Here is a 17,608-nt window from a genome sequence, read left to right on the forward strand (position 1 = left end):
CGTTACTGGATATTATGGGTGGTTTCACGATGACTGGATTAGTTTTGTCGCCGTAACAGACAACACATTTTTCGGTCATATTTTTGGTAGAAATGATTGACACTCAAATTGTATTGCATTGATCTTCAAAGGGTTCCGTATTATGACGCTTTTTGATGATTTATTGCTCTACTTCTCAATTAATATTATGTAAATTCCGGCAATGTGCTGCCTGTTACGCGGTAGAAAGGCAGCATTACAGACAGCACATTTTTGGCCATTCATATATAAAAATTGAAAAGTAGAGCAATAAATCTTTGAAAAGCGTTATAACACGTTACCTTGTGTAGATTAATGAAAAAAAATTCGAGTGATCCCGCGGCAGCACAAAGGCGTAAAATTTAACAAGCAAAATAGTGTGATTAACTCTAAAAGAAAGTAGTAAAATAGACCAATAACGAATTCCTATACAATAAATTTTACGAATAAAATACGTGAAAAGTATGAATTTACCTGTCTTCATCTCTTTGATCGCAAATATTGTACTTAATATCCTAGAATTTTGATCATTTACAACGTCTTTACACGTTTTTCAACTTACAACTTCCTAACTCGTAAAAAATACCAGTTAATTGTATTTTGTCACACTGGAAAAAACACATTGGATCTCTAGTCCAGACTCTTGAAAAAATGGACAAGAAAAATACTCTTGATTCAATCAGATTTTTGCTTAAATGAAAAGGAAATCCGCTCAAATTAAAAGGCTTGATTCTTGATTATAGCAAAAATCCGATTGAATCAAGAGTATTTTTTCTTGTCGATGTTTTTAAGAGTCTGGACTCTAGATCCAATGCCTAACAACAAAACTGCACTAGAAAAATTTGGGGGAAAAGGTGTGCTGTTAGGGATTCTTTTTTTTTACACCAATCAGCTGCTAAAGGTATTCTCTTCGTTTGCGAATTAGACTTCGTAGGCAGCGCCCACGTTTTAAACTGAGATTGGTCGACAGAGAAAGAGAGGGGGGGGGGCGGAGGGAGAGATTCACGAGAAAATAAAGCTTTAAGCCGAGCAGGAGCAGTGGGGCTCAATAAAATTTGACTTACTGCCGTTAATCTCTAAATACCTATAAATACCTACTTTTGTATCGGGGACTGTGTAAGCCCGACTCTGGAGCAATCTATAACTCAGGGATTCACTCTAGTGACTCCCAACCAGTGGCGTGGCGCGCTTTGCGATATATCGATTGTTATGCCATTTGAACTTATGGAAAAGTATCGATAAACAGGGAGTTGGCAGCGAACACCTTGATATTCGATTCTTTATCATAGGTTTAAATGGCATAACAATCGATACATCGCAATTCACGCCACACCACTGCTCTCAACGACTGAGTCGATCGATTTGGGACGTGAGTTTCGACAGCCTCCTTTCTTACACCGAAAAAGACAAAAGATGTGAGTATGCATCGCAGTTTAACGGCTCCTTTTCGTTAGGAGAAGGCAAGTAGTTTACACCCTAGATAGCGACGTTACAAAATTTCCGGCGCCATTTTATTTTTTTACAGAGAAATCGTTCGACGAAGCTGTCCGAAAATTTCAAAAATTGGTGATCTAGAGGGACCACGGCAGAAAATAACCAAATTTTTTTTCGCTGATTTGAGCCGTGACTTTTGATTTAGGTTCAATGCGAACCTATGTATACGAATCGATAATGAGCCGTAGGGATGCAAAATTCCTTCGGACTTCCTCATGGGCATCACCACATTGCTCCTGAGTTTTTAGTGTCGATAAGAAGAAGAATGTTATGGCTAGAACTTATGACTCTTCGATTTAAACAGAAATTCCTTTAACTTTCATAAAAGCTCAAGGACTCGCGTGGAGCTGTACGGACTCTGATAGCGTTGACCAAAAAATCAAAACACAGCGGTGGCGCCCCCTGCGCGGAGAAATTTTTTACTTCGCGGAGCTGTAGATAAACCTTAAATACCGACAAAACTCGACCAAACAGAGGTATAATTCAGTGTTTGTACGCGGGGAGTGATTGTTCTCGAACCTCACTCGCCGAGAGCTGAGTGTCTCGTTAAGGCATTAACGATGCAAGAGTAAACAAACTTACCTCAAGAATTCACACGTAACTGTTCATTTGGAAGCCGGGCGTGGAAATGTCTGATTACTTCTTAATACACCGAGTTCGGGCACCGGTTTTGTGCTGCCTCATCAAAACTTACACAATTGATTTTCTCGGAAACCGTCCCCGTTCCCGGAAAATATCTGTCGCTTTTCGAGTGCCATTAAGAGGATTTTATACTGAAAAGCTTGCGATGAAAGTTTGCAACGTTTTTGGTGATCTTGGCAAAACAAGCGAGATCTCGGTGAAGGCGTTAAGTTACGTTTGAAGTCAGTTTGAAGAAAGTTAGGTATTAGTTATTCCTGATAAAGCTCGCCTTGGAATATTCTTTGCGAAACATTCTTTTCCCGGGTGGATACGAAAAAAAAATCTCTCGTCGTTTGATATATTTTATTTTACTTTTGAATACTCATCAAATACGCATTTTAATTCGCATAGAGCTTTAATCTAAGCACGGATCTTACAATCAGTCAAGTTCAGCGAACATTGTAAAACAACGTCTAAAAGGTAGTATCACTGAATGTATTGGTATTAGGAGTGTAACCGAGTGCTAGAAATAATGTAAAATTTTCTTCAAAAAAAACTTACATTTTATCAACAAATTTTAACCTCAAAATTTCAAAATTTGTTAATAAAACGTAAGTTTTTTTAAAGAAAATTTTACATTATTCCTAGAACTCGGTTACACTCCTAATACCATTACAATCAGTGTTGGAGAGGTTGATGATCGATTATCGACATTTCTCCATTCGAAATCTACGGTGAAAAATCGATTATTGAGGTGATCGTTGCGAATACCCGGATGTCTATAGACCTTTTTTCCATACATACAATTCAGAATTTAATAGTTTTAATTATACGCAAATAAATTCTCTCTTCGAATATCTGACCTGGGTTAGACGACAGTATGTAAACATCGCCTCCCCTCTAAATTGCAACTCTGGTGTATGTACTCTATTGAGCCCCTCGTCTGTTTCAATCTTTGGCATGCAGCAATGACCATAAAGGCTGCCATAATGGCTGGCGTGCTAAGGAAGAACGCCGTATGAGCCTTCAGACGTTGCCGAGTTTCCTCCGATAAAAATCAAATTGACTGAGAAAATTGCGAATATTATTTTTCACAATTTTCTGACAATTTTGTACGCAATTTCATCTAAAATATATGAAAATTTCAAGGAAAAATATGCATGAAAGTTGTCAAAAATACATGTTTTATCGCGGGAAATTTGGCAACTCTCGAAAGTTCATACGGCGTTCTTTCTTAGCACGACGGATGTGGATACAGCATACATATAGCGTTCGTCTGTTTTTCAAACTAATGATTGCGTGAATGAATCCGCCGTTGAACATCAGATACTTTTTTAATCAAAAGTGATGCAGTTTAAAGACATCGAGACTCTCCGTGGGTGAATAAGGACGTATTCCTGTCAAACGGAACAATGTGCATTATGACGTGAGACCTGTTATGCATATATTATTAGAGGTCTCAGGGCTCATGTCTTGATGCAAATAGTTCCGTTTCGCAGAAATACGTCTATTCACATCTATTCATGAGTAGTTTGCTCGTCATAGATTAATAATTATCTCTGCATGCTCGGTGAGTGAAAGCAGCGTGCGTCGCACATTGGATCGAGTCGATAGGAGAGGTTGGACAACATTTGGAAACTTTAAATGCTTACAACTCCATTCAAACAAAATTTTGAGGTTTTAAAAGTTGTCTCATTGGTTTCCTCGTGGAATTTTCTACTAAAAGCACTCCTTGAAATTTAAAATTTGATGAATTCTGCATTCGTTTTTAGTCAAAAATTGCATGTCCGACCTCTCTGATTGCCTTGATCCACTGGGCGTCGATACGATACAACTAACCCAGTGTATAGGTCGGTAAATTTGCCTATTCACACAATTACAGGCGATTTTTATCGAGCAGGTATCGCAACCAACTGCATTTATTTATTTATCTATCTATTTATTTACTTATTTATCTACTTATTTATTTATTTATTTATGCATTCATTCGAACAGCAACCAGATTAATCAACGTTTTACCACGTTGTAATTTTATCTAGCAAAATTGTGTATCTATATGTATTTGGCTATTTGTCTATTTTGTATATCTATTTTAGCGAACATTTGGATGACCGCACAACCCTTACGGAAAAGATCACCCGGCAGCTGGACGACCGCGTAGGAGATGAGCACAAAGGTGGCTCTCTTTTTCTGAGGATGATTGAAGATTTCACGCTGTTTTTATTGATTTGACGAGTTTTTTATTTTTTAGTGATTTTTAGATTTTTTATGTTTATATGGTTTATTGGGCTCGATACTGGATGGCCTGACAAACAGGGCTGTGCCCTAGGCGTTCGTGGAGAAAGAAGTAATTTTATCTGTATTTATTAAAGCTAGATATTCGTTATTCTGAAATGTTGAAATAATTAGACGCATTTAAGTCAAAAGGAACTATATCCGTCCTGACATGAGCCCTAAGATCCATTAGAATTTATGCATGATAGGGCTCAAGTCCCGATAACGGCCGAGAGGAACGCTCATGCGGAGTTCAAGCAGTTAGAACGTCTTTTTAAAATAGATGAAAATCACAGCAAACAAATTTCATAGCAAACTATGAATATTATTGAAGATAAAGTATTTCAAAGTTCGTACCTATGGTTCCGAGAGCGGGCCCACGATGAAAACTGTTAAAAATGAAAACTGGCATTTTGGAGAGTAGAAAAAAATCACTGACTGCCAAATTGGCGACGAGAATGTTCGCTGGCGTCTGGAGGGAGCGGCATCTGAAATCATATGGAAAAACGCAAGATCAATTCAGGCTGTGCTCTCGGGCAAGAATAACGTCAAATGAGTGCAGACGTGGTGAGAACAAAAACAAGTAATCACTATATTGTAGCATACTGCACAATTTTTATAAGACTTTATCGGCACTATGAACACTTTTTTCTATACAATTTTGAGCGTTCACCACGTTAGTAGTGTACGCTCTTTCCCGTCGTTTTGCATCGGGTATGTTACTAATGTATCCATTGGTAAAGGCCCGCACTTCTCCATGGGAATCGGCGCCATTTTTCGTGGTGGGAAGCAATACCTATTTTTAAAATTTTTTGATGTACCATTTCTACCTTTTTTCTCCTATTTTTCCACATTATGCAGTGCCCGTGGGCTTGTCTTTGAGAAATTAATATCTTTACGTTTTAAAACTCTGCAACGTACTTTTATTTACTGACTCTTTCAAGGATCGTTCAAATTTTTAGTTGTCGTAGATCTAAAAAAATTGTTAGGTACAAAGTACCCCTTCTTTAATGGCCCCTATATTTTACTCTATGAAGACAAGTCATTTCTTATGTAGATGTATGTTTCCTAGGTTACGCTCCACGTTTAGTTCAACAGCGTCTTGCAGCGCTCTCTTCCGTCCGCGCAAAACCACTTCTACACATTGACGAGGTGCTACGGTGACGGTGAACGCTCTCCAATGTCTTAACGTTTGAACCGTCGCGTCGTCTTGTTTTCATTTATATAGAAAAATCAAGTAAGCCTGAGCGCGATCTAAAATCGTGTTTTTATATCCGAGTCTTAAAGACTGACAAAATATATTTCGACCTGCCAAACCTATACTTCAGGGGCTTGGAGGACAAGGCGCATAAGTGCAGTATTTGTAAAATTGAGGGTGCTGGGTCATTTTTCCTAATTTTTTTTTTCCTACATCAGGTTTTCCTAATACTTTTTTCCTACTCGTTTTTTGTCCCATTACAGTAAGTCCCACGAGTGAGATGTCCCACTGGCTTTTTTTCTAAGGGTGTTTGTCCTAATAATCCAATAATAATTGAAACGTAAACATGAGTAGAGTAGAGGGTAAGTTTTCAGAAAGAGTAAAGTTTTCTCAGCGAGCCGAATATAAGCGTGTGAACAGGAGACATCACAAGCTGGGCCTTCTATACCCTCAATATAAGAAGGAGGATGAAGCTCCACTACTTACGGGCATGCGGCCACAACTTTAACTTGTGAGGTACCTATGTTGTTTTTTTACTTTTTCGATCCCCTAGTTTTAAAATTGAATTTAGGACAAATGCCCCTAGGGAAAAAACCAGTAGGACATCTCACTCGTAGGAATAACTGTGATGGGACAAAAAACGAGTAGGAAAAAAGTATTAGGAAAAATTGCAGTAGGAAAAAATGTTTTAGGAAAAATGACTTGCCACTAAATTGAGATGTTCATGAACGCAACAAGAACTAGTTTGAAAGTAGATTCTATGGAACATTCATAGCTAAAATCCAACTGCAAAGCATCAAAAAGTGAGTTTAAACTTCCTTTCCACCGTAAGATTCCATGTGATTTTGAAACTCTGAACATATATTCCCCTAAAAAGCAAGAACTGCACTTATGCGCCTTGTCCTCCAAGCCCCTCAAAATCAATATTCAAAGTAAAGATGGTTCTCTCCCTTAAGATTCTGACTTTTTTAATTGTATGGATGTAGCTTGGAGAACTTGTGCCCTTTTCTGTACGCACTAATTTAAAGGACGAGCCAACTCGTTTTAATCGATGCTTTTTTTTTCCAACATTGATGCGATTAGTGACGTTGCAGCCGTGAATTTCCCTCTCTTTGTGGAGAAAATTATAGAAAAACTTCAAGGAATGGTGTTGATTTGTTCTCCTTCAAAAAAATAAAACGCGAGTACCATGTAGATTTTTAAATAACCCAACAGAGATACGAGGTTTGGTAGTTTCACCATAGACGTTGTACTTCAATTCTCCTTGATACCATCCTGAATTAAGTCAAACATAAAATGCCTGAATAGAGGAAAGTGTGAAGTACGAAGAGGTTCCAAGAAAACTTGTAGCCAAGGAAGTTTTTTCGATCCTAAAGCACATGCTGAAAAGGAGGACACTGTAGAGCACAGAGGGTGTAAAAATGTCGTGGTACCGCAATGAAAAACTTCGGGGTAATATGTCAGATGTAACGTACAAACTTAAGTCAAGCTCTCCGGAGAAGAGCTCTCTTAAAGGTAGATAAAATGATAAATTGAATAAACAGCGCTCAGCTTCCTTAATGAATTTATACAAGAGCGATGGAAATAGTTGCAAAATGGTGCGACTTTGCATTGTTGCATGATAGTCTTGATTGTAGGTCAGTTGCGTTTTTCACTAAAGCGGGTTTTGAATACTAGTTTGGCAAAAAACCTCCTGATATTGTTGGCCAAGCGCCAAGAAATCGGCATTCAAAAATACGCTGATTGATGTCATTCTCCGTGGAAGTTTATTCCAGAATTTATTGGTACTTGCGGCCCTTTTTCAAGACGATTACTTCAGCTTTATTGAGGTAAAAGGTAGAAAAGAAGTCGCCAAAAAATGTGTAAAGGTAAACGATGGTTTTCGCTGAAACTTCCATAACCAAATACAATACATATTAAATTTCAAAATTTTTGAGGTGTTTTTTATTGTGTAGCCTTTGACTACAATCTCTGCAGCGAAAACTGAAGGTTTTTTCCAATCAAAACAAGTGCCCAAATGAGGTCTAAAGTAATAAGTAAAACTACGACCTGCCAGGGCCGGATTTAGGGGGTGGCCGCATGGGCCGCGGCATGGCGGCAAATTTTGCAATTTTTCTAAAAGTAGGAATGAAGAAATCGGATTCAGAAAATAAATTATAGACGAAAAAAGGCGACAAAATCTCTCATTTCCGGAGAGTAAACTAATTTCTAATTTCTCGTATTTCAGTGATACAAGAGACAGCACCTTTAATTAGTCGAGTTAAGAGAGAAACTAAACACGCAATTTGGCCTGGAACGGCGCGGCGCAGAGAGCAATGATGACGAGGACTTGAGATGAAAAGGAGAAGCCCTCGGCGCGGCGCGGCGGTCAGCATGTAACACATATTAGCGCCTACAAGACTGCATGAATACTTCACGCATTGCGTCAAACAAAATGCGGTCAACAGCCGTCAGCGGGAAACGCATAGCGCCTACAAGACTGCGTAAATACTTCACGCATTGCATCAAAGACAGTGCGTTCAGAAGCGGTCGACGTGAAACGCATAGCGCATACCAGACTGTAGGAAAATTTTATGCGGCGTGGCGCGCCGGCGGAAGTTAACCATCTATGGCATAGCGTTACGAATTCGTAACAACGTATTTTTGGGGGTTTTTAAAAACTGTATCTTTTCCCTGCACCATGATTTTGCAAAATTTCATTAGTTTTGTCTTTTTTTGGAAAATTGATTCCCTTAACTTTAACATTTTGAAAAAAAAATTGGTACTCTATTTTTTTATGCAAGCTACAAAATAGATTAGTGTCCCCTGAAATCGGAGATCCAAAATTAATTCATGTCGTAGAGGGTTAAAATTATTAAACCAAATTTATAACTGTTCTTTCATGATTTTTTCGTTCATTTCTTATAAATGGAAGGCCTTGTCCACACAGCGGTAGGTTTACGGAACTTAAGATTCGCGCAAACTTCCGTGAACTTTTGCTACTAGTGTTGACACGGCTTTCGCAAAAAATTGTGTCCAAGACGAGTAAACACGTCTTATGCACCCCTCCCCCTACGGCACGTTCACTTTATGGTTTTTATTAATGTTTCAAAACGAATAAGGAGGGGGCGGCAAAACACAGGCGGCCCGCAGGCAATGGGCCTGTTGCAAACTTTTGCTAGAGCAAAAATAGGAGTTGTTTCTTATAGATAATGCCTTAAAAATTACGATGAGCGCATCGGCAAAGTCTGAAATGCACTCATAACTTCACAATCTGCGTAAGAAATTTGCGTTTTTTTAAGCTTCCCGCTTCAAAAACGATACTACGGCACAGGTGAACATTTCGTTAGAGGAGTCGCTCCATCGTCGGTGATATTCATCATGGCCGACGCTTGCGCGCAGTTCCGCGCGTAATTCGAGGAGAGTTCAAGGTCAATCAATTCGGGCGTGGAAAACATGAACGTTAAAACACGCCGATTGTTATCTGGTCTAATCCAGTTCAGGTATTATCTCGTCCCATCACACGTGTTTTGGCGGATTGGCGTCGGCCATGATGAGTATTGCCGACGATGGAACGACTCCTCTTACAAAATGTTCACCTGTGCCGTAGTATCGCTTTTGAAGCGGGAAGCTCAAAAAACCGCAAATTTCTTACGCAGACTGTGAAGTTATGAGTGCATTTCAGACTTTGCCGATGCGCTCATCGTGATTTTTGAGGCATTATCTAGAAGAAACAACTCTTATTTTTGCTATAGCAAAAGTTTGCAACAGGCCCATTAGATAAATCCGGCCCTGCGACCTGCCGAATTATTTTGAAACAGTCATAGCTAGAGACTTGCAATTAACGCCGAAATATAACTTATTTTTCGCACTGACGTAAGTTTTATTCGGCGCTGAGGTCAGTGATAGATCTGTACCACTGGCAGGTGTCACTTGTCATTTTATCACGGACGAGAGGGACTTTTGGTACAACCTGTATCCGAGCCATATTAAACGAGCAATTCCAAAGAGATCGATAACCTCTCTCTAAATACAGTCTACTTAAATTAATTTACGATAAGAAAAAGTCCGCGTTTAAGACGCGTAATCACAGGCTGTATCGACAAACCACCCCCTTCTACTCCAGATTCAGAGGTCGTTAGATCCGAATCCAAGCCGGAATGTCTAAGAGCTTAAGGCCTCTTAAGAGCCGTTTAAAAGGAGGAGTATGACTCGGAACTTTAAGTTTCTGCATCCGGAACGGATACATCCTTGCCTTTAGCCAGTGATGCGTCTTCAGCCAGAGGAAGTTTTGTATGTGAATAAACGTTGCGTTTGAAAATTTTGCAACGTTGAAATTAAGATGGAAATTTATAGCACTACTTACAAGACGTAGAATTTATTGAACAATACTATTCCACCCAACAAATTGAGGTGTCCAATTAAACTGCCGAATCAGGCTTAAAATTTATGCAAAATTAGGAACGATTGGAGACTAGAGTAAGATACAGTAACTTAACGTATATGAAAACACAAAATTAGACCATACTCAAATACTTAAGATAGAACATTCTCAAGAAGAAGGACATACTTTAATAAATGAAAAAATAAATAGATAAATGTAATAGAAAAATAAATCATAACTTGTAATAGAATGACATATAAGATAGTAATAACATAATGTAGACAGTAAATAATGCAGAGAGAAAACAAGAAGAAATACAAAATTAAAGAATGGAATATTATGAAAAGTCCTTTTCATATTAAAACATAACATGAGTTAGTAATAAACTCAGTATGGGGGAAAAGTTAATTATGAAAATTCCAAGGTTATAATTGCCATAACTTCTTCATCTTCAAATTCTCTGACTTATCCCTGACTCCAAAATTTTCGGATCCCCTGACTTTCCCTGACAATTGAAGAAGACTTCCATTTTGATATTTTCTCTTTTCATACATTCACTTCTGCTACACGCCAACACATTAAATTCTCTGACCTTTCCCGGTCGCCGCAAATTTCCCGACTTTTCGGTTTTCCATACCGTTGCACAGTGGATCGAGTCAATTAGAGAGGTCGAACATGATATTTTTTACTAACACTGCCAATTTTGATGTTTCTTTCGTCACATTCTAAAGTTCAATGGGTGCTCCCACAGGAAAATTTTACGAGGAAACTAATGGAGCCACTTTTAGAACCTCAAAATTCTTTATAAACGGAGTTATAATCTCCTTAAGTTTCCAAATTTTGTCAGACACCTCCTATTGACTCAATCCACTGGGCGTCGGCAATCCTGAAATTCATGACTTTGAAAAGTAGATTTATTTTTTCATCTGGGTGCTCCCAGAGGAAAATTTTACGAGGAAACTATTGAAGCCACTTTTAGAACCTCAAAATTCTGTATAAACGGAGTTATAATCTCCTAAAGTTTCCAAATTTTGTCAGACATCCCCTATTGACTCGATCCATTGAGCGTCGGCAATCCTGAAATTCATGACTATGACACGTAGATTCATTTTTTCATCTGGAAAAAAAAACGGACTGCCCGACAAGAACGAAACTTGCGAAAAAAAAGATCAAACATAACCGCAAAAGTGGCAGAGAGGCTCCCGCAGTAGTGTTAAACGACTTGCGAGCGTAGTAAATTTAGCTGATGAACCCCGGAGCATGGCTCCAGGATCGCGCGAGCACTTCCGGTTCGTTTGGCGGCCTCAATAACACCATCCATAAAAAGTTGGCGATTCGAGTGCCGCACAGTGGATCGAGTTGATCAGAGAGATCGGACATGTAGTTTTTTAATAATACTGCAAATTTTTGTATTTATTTCGCCACATGCTACATTTCGAGGTGCACTGAAAAAAAAAAAATTCTCGGCGTTTTTACCACGGTCCGTTGGTACCTTTACCATCTCACTTTTGTACCGATTATTGGTAATTTTACAAAGACAGACTGGTAAGCTTACCTAAAAACCGGTATTTTTACTGTTTCCTCGGGTAATAATACCACTTTTATTGGTAATCAATTCCCGGCAACTTTGTCATTTTATCGCGGTAATTCTACCATAGTCGATAAAAAATATTGGCGTTTTTACCAAGGTTCGAAACCTCAAACCCATTCCAGAAAGCAAATGAAGGTGATTTAACAAATTTTCCTAAACATTTTCGTCATTTTTGTCAATTTCCATGACATTTCTCGGTTTTCCCTGACTTTTAAAAATTCCCTGACATTTCCCGGTTTTCTCTGACTGTGGCAACCCTGTTTTTCCCGACCTATTCTATTGATTCGATCCACTGTGCGCCATCTGGCATTGTTGCCTCACGAGGTGCGATCCGACGTTTTCCGAAGGGATCCTGCCCCTTGTTTATGTTTTGAACTTGGCACTCGATTCAAGGCGCTAGGAAAAATCAAAACCCTTCCCAGCGTCGCGAACGTTAATATCTGCGAAGCGCGCAGAATTTCAGATAAGAGGAAACTCAATTTAGCGCGATTGTGTGATTCGCAGGCGACCAACTTTCGCCCCGCGTTGCTCTCCTGTGAAAAAACCTTCACCCTTTTTTTAAAACATTGTTGACAATGACAGTTCTATCGAAAATAATTGAAATGATGCATGAAGAAGGAGAAATATAATATGAATTTCGCTATCGAATGACTTTTTTTTTCTTTTTGGCGCGTATACGTAGTATACCGCCTTTGCGATCGTTTCGAACCCTGCTCGATACAATAACCGAGTCCCTTAGTTCCTTACCGAAAAGTGACTACCGCGAACTTCTGAGATCTTCCAAAGCGTGTAAAAAGTTTATTTATCCGTCAATAATTATGATATAAAGTTGTTTCTCATTCTGGGGCCCTCTAGTTTATGTGCAGTGAATACCAAGAGTCTACATTACTTGGTTTTTTTAAAAAAAGCCTAAGAATGCGACGCGCTTATTTAAAATATGCATATATAAGCAGAAGCAGACGAACTGATTCGAGGATTGCTGAGCAGGTCAGCACTCTCTGAATGAGAATTTTACTCCTTCGTTTCGTTTAAAACGTTGCATAGACAGATGTCTACAACCGTGTTATGCTTTTCAAAATTTGGTATCCCTACTCTGATAGTGCAATCTGTGTAAGTGCAATCTGTGATGAGCCTCGAGACTCATTAGACCATTTGCTAAACGTGGCTCATACAGGAAGCTACTTGCAATTAAAAAAATCAACCTACCCCTCTCTTCCCCGCGCGCCTGACCCCTGCGACGCGACGGCGACAATGGCCTGCGGGAAAAAGGCGGCCGCCGCGCGCCGAAAACCCGACCCTACTTATTACGCTTCATTAACCATTTCACCGTCACGCTAGGATTCGTCCAATTTTCAAAAAAAATTGTTTCGCGTGTACTTAGCAATTGTTTTCTTACTCTCCGTTAAAACACGAATTAAAAGAGGTCTCATTCATAAAAATCGGCCGAATAGAAGAGAAGTTACAGTATTCGAAATCTGAAGAAATCAACAAAACCTCGAATTCTCCAAACAAAAAATAAAATGAAGGGGAAAAAAAGAAATGTATAAATTACAATTAGATAAAATTGACCTCAGAATTTGACAAACAATTCCATTATATAACGAAGAAAAAATTGGGAGTAATTACAAAAAATTCGCCTCTTGCAAGGGACTTCCTTGGAAGAATTTTGACCTTAAGACAAGGGTCGAATAGCAACAGTACTCCATACAATACACAGTGTGCCTCAACGAGTTAAACATGTTTTATACATCCAAATCGAAAATTTTTTATATTTTAACTACAGTGTTTCTTGAGTCGTTTAAGCAAAAAAAAAAAAAAAAAAAACAAGCAGTTCCAACGCCAAAGCGTTGGAGGGCGCTTCTTTAACACTGCGCATGCGAGGAACGTTTTCATACGGCCAAGCGAGAGTATTGCGGACGGACGATGTATAACAAATTGCCTACGTGAAGGTGGTCCGGCAGCAACATACCCGCCGCTAGTCTCTGGAAAACAATAGAAAATAGTAGTTGCGTACGTTGCCAGCGAGCGCGCTGCGAGCGCATCTGTTTCAATTACCTAGCATCGAGTCGGGCCTCTAACTTTCTATTCTCTCTGATATAACCTTAAACCTTCAACCCAGAGCCGCAAACAGCTGACGCTTGACGATGCTGCGCCGAGAAAATGAACCAATCACAAAATAGCACAGTAATACGTCACTAAAATGAAGAGATCACGTGACTGTTCGTGATTTTTTCGAATCAATCTGAAACTACAACCTCGAATATGAGGCATTTAAGCATAACGAAGCCCCAAAATAGTTTAACCAGGTAATACGTCCGTGCGAGATTGTTATGCTTAAAAGCAAAACATTTCACGAAAACTTTTACGAATACCAGATGCAGAAAAAAATCAAATTTTCCCGGGTGTACCAGAATGGCGTCATTACCCATAAGGCAAAACGGTATGTAGTATAGTACATGTTACATCGGGGGAGTCGAACGGCTGGAAAGGGCGCATCTGGGTACCCAGAAGCGCCCAGAATCCGTCGAGATTCGGAAACGTAAAGGCGCTTTAAAAGTATTCTGGGGCTATCATAGCTAAATCACCGGTAGTAAATCCCGTTATATTATTAAAAAAAAATTGACTCCATAGTTTAATGCCTTAGTTTCTTAAATACGATTATTTTAAGCACTCAAACATTTATACCACCAGTTTTAGCCATGAGGTGATTTCCTAAGAGCCGATAATATCACGAATTTCTCATAGAACCCTTCAAAAATGGCTTGCTTTTTGGGCAGCCGATTCTGCCATCGAACCGGGGTTTAAAGGGAAGCTGATAATAACACAAACCTCTGAGAAAAATTTTGAGATAGACATGGATTCTGTTCAGCATATCGATGCATAAGCATTTTCACACGTAGAATCTAATTTTCACGTCAGGGAGAGGACATATTTTGATTTTTTCGATTTTATACGGAAAATTGATAGTTCTTCGGGATTGAAATTACCTACTTGTAATTGCTTCTTGAAAAATAAAGGTACCCAAAATGACTATAGCATATTGACTTTTACATATGTGCACTCACGAAATTGATTCGTAAATTCAACGAGTGGGTACATCGACCTGGTATATCAAGTTTCTGCAATATTTTACGGCAAATCGGTAGATCCTCGGTATGTAGATTTCTTACTTTTGATTCATGAATGAATAAAGCATAGACATGGTTGAGCTGCTTTCCATGGAAGAACGTTTAAAGTAACAAAATCAAGACATATTTAAAGCAATTGCATTTATATCGAGTCAATTTCTTTCAATAATATAACGGGATTTATACTACCGGTGATTTTGGTATTTTAGCCCCAAAATACCTTTAAATCGACTTTGTCTTCTAGGAGTTCGACAGAATTTTTCCTTTCTTCGCTTAAATTATTCCGCAGCACTTTTCTTCAAGAATCTGATAAGATTTTGCTTGAGGCAGATCAAAAAACTTAAATTCGTTCGAATAGATTTCTACATTCACAATACACGGTCTCGTCAAAGTGCGTCGTTGAAGTGTTGGTTCGTATGAATTCTCTTGTTGTGTTACTTGCCTATTTTGAAATCTTTATAAATGAGAACTAAAGGGGTTGATATGTGCGAGTTAATGACGCGCCTTAGCAACACATTGTGTTGGAGTTCACTGCTTGTTTTTAAATGATTTTTGGTTCATGCTAACTTTATAAACAAAATAGCTGACAAGAGTCGAGGATAGATAACTCTCGTTTGTTGTTTAATTGTCAACAATGGCGAAAATTCAATTTTTAATTCACCTCGGAAAGTCTAAAGTGTGGAGAATTGTTCAATAGTTTTTTTTAATAAATTCGATCCACATATCAGTGGCCAAACTGCAAAACCTCGTATCTTCATCATGGTGTTTGACAATTTCCGCTTCAATTTTATTTTTTCGAAGAACAACGTTTGAAAAGTAAGTTTTAAAAGTTTTAAAACGTCCGCGTTTCTTGTGGGCCTTGGAGGAGTGCTAATTTGGCACCCTTCGGGCCAGGAACGTTATCGGGGCGATCTTGTTTCGAACTCCGAACCTACCCCCGGAAGTAGAGGAGGACGCCCCGTCGGGGAAATAAGAAACAAAGTTTCGACGAAGATTGTCCCCGTGACAATAAAAGTTGAAGTCCACCCCCGCAGAATCAGAAAATTACAACTTATTTTCAGTGTTGCTAAAATCTTAGTCTTCAAGGTTTTTTTTTCTCGCTATCAATTTTCGGGTGCATCTTTGCTGCCGAGCCGAACAAACAATTACCTGACGCATAGGTCACTTTACGTGGCGTATAAAGTAGAAGACGCAAAAGTTGTATACGTCGATTAATCGATTACTCGATTGTGAGGTTGTGGAAAATCTAAAAAGAACTCAGCTGATTTAAGACGTATTAATTTTTGCTCTTACGGCGTTGCCATATTTGAACTCGCCTCCGGTCGATTACATTTTAATTGATAAACTATTCGAGGGAACATTGAATCGCTTCCTTATCCGCCACCCGAGGGCCGGAGATGTCAGCTTGTTTTTTACTTTGCTTATGACTCCATACGTGAGATTCAATGGGAAGTAGGTAAATGAAGAGAAAAGTAAGGGGGTGGAGAAGGGTTGCACGGGTGAAATGAAAAATATGAAATATGAACATTTCCTTGAAATGTTTCATGAAATTTCACGGAATTGTGAAAAATATGTAACATATATGTATAAAACACATTTTCAGGGGCTGGGTATGCAACGAGCACAAAAAACACTAAAAAAGCAAAAACGAGTCGCCTTTCATTTAATTATGCATTTAATCTCGAAAAATATGTTAAATTAATTTCATATTTTTCGGAAATTTCATGAAATATTTCACATGAACTTTCAAGATTGAATTTTTCCGGAAAAATTGCAACCCTGGGGTGGAGGAGTCAGGAAAAGTAGGGGTGAATAAAACGACGGATGAGGGAACGGAGGTAGGAAAGATTATCCCAGGTCCAAGGTATGCTGTGCTGCAAAGAGCATACTTTAGAGTTTGTATACCTCCGGGAAAGTCGAGTGATTGGGGCTCGTTGGAAACACAGATACATCTTCAATTTTCGGCGGGGAGTAACTCGTCATCAGAGACATATAAGTAAAAGTTATCCGCAGAAGGAAACCACCCTCGTACCGCAATTACCGCATCAAACAGGAGTCATTCGTAGATTGCGCACGATTCTTGATGGATGAAAGTTGCTCGATCCGGCAGGAAGTTTCCGATATGAGTGAACGGGAGCACCATACTGCCGTGCTAAGGAAGAACGACGTATGAATCTTCAGGCGTTGCCAAATTTCCTTTGATAAAACTCGAATTTCCTGGTAGACTCATGAATATTTTTCTTCCAGTTTTTCAGATAATTTTGCTCGCAATTCCACCAAAAAGTCCTGAAAAATTAAAGGGAAAATATTCACAACTTTCTTGGCAAATGAACATTTTATCGAAGGAAATTTGGCAACTCTCGTATGTTCATACGGCGTTCTTCCTTAGCACGGCACCATACGGCACACGTTGGATCGACTCAGTAGGAGAGGTTGGACAACATTCGGAAACTTTAAATGCTTATAACTCCGTTCAAACAAAATTTTGAGGTTTTAAAAGTTCTTTCATCGGTTTTCTCGTGAAATTTTCCTTGAGAAGCTCCCCTTAAAATGGAGATGTTGCATAAGTGAGGAATTTGCGATTTGATTATTGATTCTCATATGAAAGTTCGCGAGAAACACGATGGTGCCACTGGTTTTCTCTGACATCAACTCCCAAGCTCAAAAAAAGCTCTAAAGTTGAGGCCGAAATGGAGGGGATATTCCACGCTATCCATGAGAGTCCACCTCTACATCAAGATGAACTCTCCATGCAAAGAAATCCTATCTGTGCATGGATAGTTTGTCTTGGTGTAGAGGTGGACTCTCAGGATAGCGTGGGATATCCCCTCCATTTTGGCCTCAACTTGAGAGCTTTTTTTGAGCCTGAGAGTTGATTTCAGAGAAAACCAGTGACACCATCGTGTTGCTCTCGGACTTTT

General features: G+C 39.0%; 1 protein-coding gene across 2 annotated transcripts in view; it reads right to left on the reverse strand.

Annotated features, from left to right (window-relative positions):
• LOC109042342 (uncharacterized) overlaps nucleotides 1-17,608 on the reverse strand; it is a 196,816-nt gene that overhangs the window by 19,824 nt on the left and 159,384 nt on the right. For both annotated transcript variants that reach the window (XM_072304903.1, XM_072304904.1), the window contains exon 3: nucleotides 4,765-4,895. In XM_072304903.1, coding sequence (XP_072161004.1) covers nucleotides 4,765-4,895 — 131 coding nt within the window. The remainder of the gene's footprint in view (nucleotides 1-4,764; nucleotides 4,896-17,608) is intronic.

The sequence above is a fragment of the Bemisia tabaci genome, chromosome 10 (assembly GCF_918797505.1).
Source record: "Bemisia tabaci chromosome 10, PGI_BMITA_v3".
NCBI classification, from domain to species: Eukaryota; Metazoa; Arthropoda; class Insecta; order Hemiptera; family Aleyrodidae; genus Bemisia; species Bemisia tabaci.